Here is a 7562-nt window from a genome sequence, read left to right on the forward strand (position 1 = left end):
TAGTCAACTAATAAATATTAATTGTGAGAATAAATGTAAAATAAATATTATATAGATATTAAGTAGGGGCATAATAGTCATATAAATTAATTTATTATATATATATATATATATATTAGTTAATAGATTAATTAGCTATTAAGTATATTTCAATAAAAATTAATTATTAATGCGTAGAGAATTAAATATCTTATAATAATGGAGGTATTAATACGAAATAAATATGATGGGGATAAAATGTGTTTTTACATCTTAGGGGATATAACAGTCATTTTACTTGATTAAATTGTCTCATTGAAACCCCTGCTTGCTCTATTATATATATAATAGATGTCATTCAACTTTTATATGCAAAATTCTATCAATTTATAATTTTCCTAAAATTAACTCTAGGCCTCGTTTGTTTCATCAATTATGTGGTTATATAGAAACTTTAATTTTCCCGTAACTAAGTTACAATTACAAGTTTCAAGTTAAATTAAAAACCCGTGTTTGGTTTATTACTATGCAACTAGCTCTATAGCCCGTGTAATGCATGGGCATGCTCTATATTACGTGATTTGATGTTATTTTGACTGTAATTATTAATAATATATCCATGTTGTTTCTTGATTAACTAAATACCTCTATTTATAAGATTGAGATCGATGACGTAATCAACGTGTTTTCTCTCAAAATGAATTGAATATTCGGTAATGAAATCAAAATATATGATCAAAATATAACGCAAATGAAAGCACACATTTTTCATGAAAATAATTACAACTCATAGGAGACAACTCATAAGAATGAAATATTACGGAGTTAATTAAAGAGTTAATACAGTTGTTTACATGGTACAATTAGTGATACAATTAATATGAGATAATTCTTATTTTTCTTAGTAGAAAATGTAATGATCGAATATGAAAGCCGACATCTTGAATATAATATTGTACAATTGACAGTATAAATACATTTTCCAATATACTTCATTTTTAATGATAAATATATTAATAACTAGGTTAGTAATCCATGGTTATAGAAATTAGAAATTGGACAAACAGGTTGAACTACCGATTTGTGATTTATTAAAGGTCAGGAATTTATCGGAATGTTAAATCGGAATAAAATAGGACATATTTTTATATTATTTTTAAAATATATAAGTAAAATAATTGAGATGTGTAAACTTGACATGTTGTCATTTGTACATCCATAACAAGTTATAATATTGTGTGCATTAATTATTAAAATAATAAGAGTATCAATAATCATTATGCCTCCCTCTCTTCATTTTCCTTGTCATCTTCCCTTATCTTTCCAGTTTCCATTCGGCGGTCGTTTAGTTCATTCACTTAAAATTGCAGCTTTTCACCAACTCAAAGCCTAATATATTTTTTCTTCCTTTTCTTCTCTGCAGAGCCTCAAATCATGTGCTTGATTCGTCAATTTTGACCGAAAATGCCAAAAATGTTTTATGCTCCGATTTTGCTCCATAATATCGTTTGGTTGCCATCCGGTGATTTATCAGCGAAAATTGCCGATTTTTGTAACACTGCAGTAATCTTATAAATCTTTTACTTATACCTCTGATTTTTTTAAACTGGTTAAGGTAAGAAATATAATTCACCTTACTATTGTAAAACATTGTTGTAATCGTAATGAACTTAATATTTTAATAATTTATCATATATATTCAAAATCTACAAACTAGTATTAGTTTATATTCGATTTGATCATATAATAAGAATTTCGACTTTATTATAAAACCCCTTCATAACCCACTCTTTTATTGGTATACAAAAAGAATATCTCATATTTTTTTTAATTTAATGCTTGATGCACTAAATTGTTATTTAGTTGAAAATAAATTTATTTCATATGGAGTTTAAAAAAAATAGGAATTTAGTATATATATATATATATGTATGTAGGCAAATATTTTTAAATTTTAAATATCTAATTATAGGTAGTTAATATTCAATAATAAATGGTAACATATATAAAATTGTTAATATTAATGAGTTAGGTGTAATTAGCATATGTTGATAAATATGATAATTATTTGTATTTTTTTAATAAAGAGTAATAATGACTTGGGTGTAATTAATACATGATATTAAATTTAACAATTGTTTGTATTTATTTATGAGGGGTAATGTAGTAATTTTAAGTGAAATAAAATGTCTCATCCAAGCCCCTATTTGCTCTATTATATATATAACTAGCATAATAACTAAATCTACTATAAAAGTCCAGTTTTTCTCTCCATCTCTGTGAGAGCCTAGTTTTTCTCTCCATCTCTGTAACCAAAGGGATTTGTGGGAGGCCATCATGGCGCGCTATCAGAATATTGAAGACCAGATGAACGACATGAGTATAGAGGATGAGGAAAATGAAGACCTAGTTTTTGAAGGGGATTTTGTAGAGGAGACCAACAAGTATAAGTTATGTCTCGTTGGAAGATTCTTAACGGAGAAAAATATAAACACCAGGGCTATGAAAACGAAAATGGCTGACATTTGGAAGCCTACCATGGGAGTGAATATAAAAGAACTGGAGCAGGGCATCTTTTTGTTTCAATTTTACCACAAAGAAGATATGGCTTGGGTGCAGAATGGGGGACCTTGGACCTTCGATAACGCTATATTATGTGTAGAGGCTATACCATCAGGAGAGGATCCGGTAAAGGTACCACTTTGGTTTTTATATATTTGGATACAGATTCATGATTTTCCAGTTGGGTACATGTCCGAAATGGTTGGCAAACAGTTAGGGAATTTTTTTGGCGAGTTTTTGATGTACGATGTGAAGAATAACACAGCCATATGGAGGGAGTGCATGAGAGTGAAAATAAGGATTGATGTGAGAAAGCCTTTGAAAAGGAAGAAGAAAGTTGCTCGTAAAAACGGACAGGATTTTGTTGTGACTTGTAAGTACGAAAGGTTGGGAGAGTTTTGTTTCTTTTGCGGTCTGGTATCTCACACAGATCGTTTCTGCAGGAGGAATATAGATAGGAGGGATGGAGAGGGAACTAAAGAATGGGGAGCTTGTCTTAGAGCGCCACCACGTAGGGCGGCCGGACAAAGTTCTAGTAAGTGGCTTAGGGAGGAGGGTGACATGGAATGGGAGGAGAGAGTTGGGCGGAAAAATAGTAAAGCGGGGTTTTCGGGAGAAAAATATGGGACAAAGGATATGATGAGATGTGATAAGAGTAATATACGGAGTAATGAGATTGGGAAGTTAATGGAAGTTGGTTCAAATATTAATGATATTAATAACTCTGGTATGATGGGCAATCAAGTAATATCAAATCTATTATCTGGGCCAGGGGAAGAGGAACCCATTGGGCTTAATGTGGAGGGTCGAAAAAGAAGCAGGACTGTACACGAAACTCAGATAACCATGGATACTGATGGTGTGTTACAAATTACAGATTTTACTCCAAATGAGGATGGGTCAAAAAATGGACAAGGGGTGGGTTCTGGTCTCCAGGCCCACCTAATATTATGAGTACTCTAAGTTGGAATTGCTGCGGGCTTGGGACCCCGTGGGCCGTTCAATTCCTAACGGAAACAATATTCCAGAAGAAACCCAACATAGTCTTTCTGTGTGAAACTTTATGTAAAAAGGATACGATAGAGAAGGTTAAAAATATGGTGAAATTTGAAGGAGCTTTTGCCGTTGACGTTGATGGGAGAAGTGGTGGTATTGCAATGTTATGGAGGAATCAAGTGGAGGTGCAGTTGTTATCATATAGTAAAAACCATATTGATGTGGAGGTTGTTATTAGAGGATGGAATAAATTCAGGCTGACAGGAATTTACGGTGAACCAGACCGCTCTAAAAGACGTGAAACATGGAAGTTAATAAGGGATTTACAACCTAAGTCGATGTTACCATGATGTTTGTTGGGAGATATGAATAATATTGTTAAGCAAGAAGATAAGAGAGGTGGACTTCCTTATCCATCATGGCTGATTCAAGGTTTTCAAGAAGTGTTGGAAGATTGTGGTATGTGCGATATAGATCTGAGAGGGTATCCGTATACTTGGGAACGTGGCCATGGTACCGAGGATTGGGTGGAGGTTAGATTAGATAGGGCGTTGATGTCCAAAACTTTTAATGATCTGTTTACAGAAATCAAGTTGACAAATCTGGAGATTAGCACCTCAGATCACAGTCCGATTTTTTTAGAACCAGTGAAGATCACCCATGCTGTGATTTCTAAAGTTTTCAGGTTTGAAAACGCATGGCTTCGAGAGCCAATGTGTCGTCAAATTGTTGAAGAAGTTTGGTATAGGCATCAAGGGCGTCCTCTGCAAGATAAGTTAAGTGAATGTGCTACTCTGTTGCAAGTGTGGGAAGAAGAAATTACGGGAAGTTTCAAGAGTAGAATATTGCAGTGTAAGAAGTTTCTAAAGAGTACTAAAGGTATGAGAGACGCGCAGTCAGTGAAACAGTTTCAAGAAACCTCAAACAGATTAAATGAAATTTACAATCAACAGGAGGTTTTCTGGAGACAGAGATGTAAGCATTTGTGGTTGAAAGAGGGTGATCAGAATAGTAAATATTTTCATGCTGCAACTAAAAATCGGAGGAAAACGAATCAGATTACTACCCTTGTTAATGATGAAGGCCAAGAAGTGGGGTGGGATTCAGGTTTGGAAAGCACTATGATAGATTATTTCACTAAGATTTGTGCTGCTTCAGAAACAGAATGGAACCCAATATTTGAAGGTGTGTCGAGAAGAATAAATCAAGTACAGAATGAAAGCTTGATAGCTCAGGTCGAAGATAATGAGGTAAAACGAGCATTGTTCAGCATGCACCCCGACAAGTCTCCTGGCCCAGATGGCATGAGCCCTGGGTTTAATCAAAAGTTATGGGGTATTGTTGGTCAAGATTTGGTGGAGTTAGTTCGTAATTTCTTCATAACAGGCGAGTTGAAGGATGGTTTAGGGAATACAAACATAGCTTTAATTCCTAAGAAGAAAAATCCCATTAATATGATGGATCTTCGGCCCATATCTTTGTGTAATGTGAGTTACAAAGTCATTTCCAAGGTCCTGGCAAATAGATTGAAGTCGATGCTTTTCTATTTGATTCCTGAAACTCAAAGCGCTTTTATCCCGGGTAGATTAATAACGGATAACATCATGGTGTCTTATGAAGTGATGCATTTAATAAAGCGCAAAACTCAATGTAAAGTGGGGTGGATGGCGTTGAAATTAGATATGAGCAAAGCCTACGATCGTGTGGAGTGGAGTTTTTTGAGAGAGATGTTGAAGCAAATGGGTTTTGCAAATCATGTTGTGGGGTTGATGTTGGCTTGTGTGTGTTCAGCTAAGTATCAGATTTGCCACACAGGTAGAAGGTTTGGTTCTATAATCCCTAATCGTGGTATCCGTCAAGGAGATCCACTCTCGTCTTATTTATTCCTGATATGCATGGAAGGCTTATCTGTGCTAATTAAAGAGTATGAAAAAAGGAATAATTTGACTGGTATTCAGGTGGCTCGAAGAGCGCCTCGGTTAACCCACATATTTTTTGCCGATGACACTTATATTTTCTGTAAAGCGAATGAGAGAGAGGCAGATCATATTGTTGATTTGTTACAAATTTTTGAGCATGCTTCAGGTCAAAAGATTAATGCTGCTAAATCTTCTGTATTTTTTAGCAGAAATACTGCACAGGAATTTCGAGATGCAATATGTGCTATGCTGCGTTTCAAAGAGGCGGGTGATAATATGACTTATCTGGGTTTACCTAGTATGTTGGGGCGTAATAAATCAGCCATGCTGGGATATCTAAAAGTTCGTATGAAGGAGAAAGTGCAGGGGTGGGATAAGAAATGGTTATCGAGAGGAGGGAAGGAATTGTTGTTGAAAACTGTAGCACAGGCGTTACCTAACTACACCATGAGTCTATTTCTTCTTCCTCAGCAACTATATACTGATATGGAGCGAGTCATGAACAAATTTTGGTGGAAGAGTTCGAATACTAATAAGGGCATTCACTGGATGCAATGGGATCGTATGTGTACGAAGAAATCAAATGGTGGTCTGGGTTTTCGAAAATTACAAGATTTTAATGTGGCTCTTTTGGGTAAACAGGGTTGGAGATTACTTGTCAAAACAGGAAGTCTAGTTGAGAGAGTTTTTAAAGCAAGATATTATCCTGAGGGTTCTTTTTTGTCAGCCAATGTGGGTAGCAATCCCAGTTATATCTGGAGATCGATTATGGAAGCTCAGATTGTCTTGAAGCGAGGGGCTGTTCGTCGAGTGGGCACAGGTACAACAGTCAGCATAACCAAAGATCCTTGGCTTCCTAACGATGATCCTTATGTCCACACAGATAATGAAGCTATCAGGGATAGGAATGTTGATGCTCTGATGATACCAGGACAGTATGCTTGGGATGTCGATGTTGTAAAGGATGTCTTTATTGATAGAGATGCTAAGCTCATTCTGTCTATACCGTTGAGAGATGCTGATTCAGATTGCTGGTTCTGGAAATGGGATAAAAAGAAGCAATATACAGTGCGTTCAGCTTATACAGCAATTCAAGAAGTCAAGCAAAGTTACATCCAGAATGATAGTATCTCATGGAAGAAGCTGTGGAATGCTAAAGTGCCTTTGAAGGTAAAGCATTTTATATGGAGTGCAGTTCGTAATATACTACCTACGAAGGACCAGTTATTGACTAGAAGGGTCGATGTCAATGATAAATGTCCGGTGTGTAATGATGAAATAGAAATAGTGTACCACGTTCTGGTAACATGCTCAATGGCAAAGCAATATTGGAATGATTTAGGCATTAATACTGAGGAGAATAATAGTTCAAGCTTCGACAGGTGGGTAAACTCAATTTTTCAGAAATGTAAGATTATAGAATTGCAGGAGGTGTTTATGGTTTGCTGGTCTCTTTGGAATAATAAAAACGAGGTGATATGGAATCAACGTGGAAAGGAGTACTCAGATGTTTGTAAATTGGCAAAGCTCTTACTTAACCAATGGAAGAATGCTCAAGATAAGTCGTTCGATCATTTTCTTGGTTTTATGGGCCAAGAAGACGGCAAAGAGCGTTGGGAGTATCCACAGGAAGGTAAGGTTAAGTTTAACGTCGATGCAGCAATATTTGAAAACTCTTCTACATATTGTTTATCCATGGTTGCTCGAGATCATAGAGGCGAACTGGTAGTTGCTGGAACTAGTTGCAGGGAAGGTCGTATAGCTCCTGACTTGGCCGAGGCTCTGGGTATCAAAGAAGCTTTGAGTTGGATCAAATATAATCTAAAGCAACCGGCGATAGTGGAGACTGATTGTTTAGCAGTGGTACAAGCAATTCGGTGCTCTTCAACCCATCTGTCTTATCTGGGCAGAGTTATAGAGGAGTGTAGGTATTTAATTTCAGAGTTAAATCATCGTATGGTGACGTTAATTTTTGTTAAACGATCCGCGAACAAAGTGGCTCACTTCTTAGCGAGGCACAATAGTTCTGTAGCTGATCGTATATGGAGTGGGAATTGTGTTTACCCAGAACTCTATCATGTACTGAACAAGGATTTGGTTTGTTAA

The 7562-nt window shown here is 35.8% G+C and overlaps 1 protein-coding gene across 1 annotated transcript; it reads left to right on the forward strand.

Annotated features, from left to right (window-relative positions):
* Positions 1–3902: 3902 nt before the first annotated feature.
* On the forward strand, positions 3903–7562 carry LOC141713926 (uncharacterized). Its single transcript, XM_074517484.1, has one exon. The coding sequence runs from the start codon at positions 3903–3905 to the stop codon at positions 7560–7562; it is 3660 nt and encodes a 1219-aa protein (XP_074373585.1).

The sequence above is a fragment of the Apium graveolens genome, chromosome 3, assembly GCF_009905375.1.
Source record: "Apium graveolens cultivar Ventura chromosome 3, ASM990537v1, whole genome shotgun sequence".
Lineage (NCBI taxonomy): Eukaryota > Viridiplantae > Streptophyta > Magnoliopsida > Apiales > Apiaceae > Apium > Apium graveolens.

Bases quoted from the DNA above. Each gene is read 5' to 3' on its own strand.
- LOC141713926 (XM_074517484.1), top strand. From the start codon at position 3,903: ATGAATAATATTGTTAAGCAAGAAGATAAGAGAGGTGGACTTCCTTAT.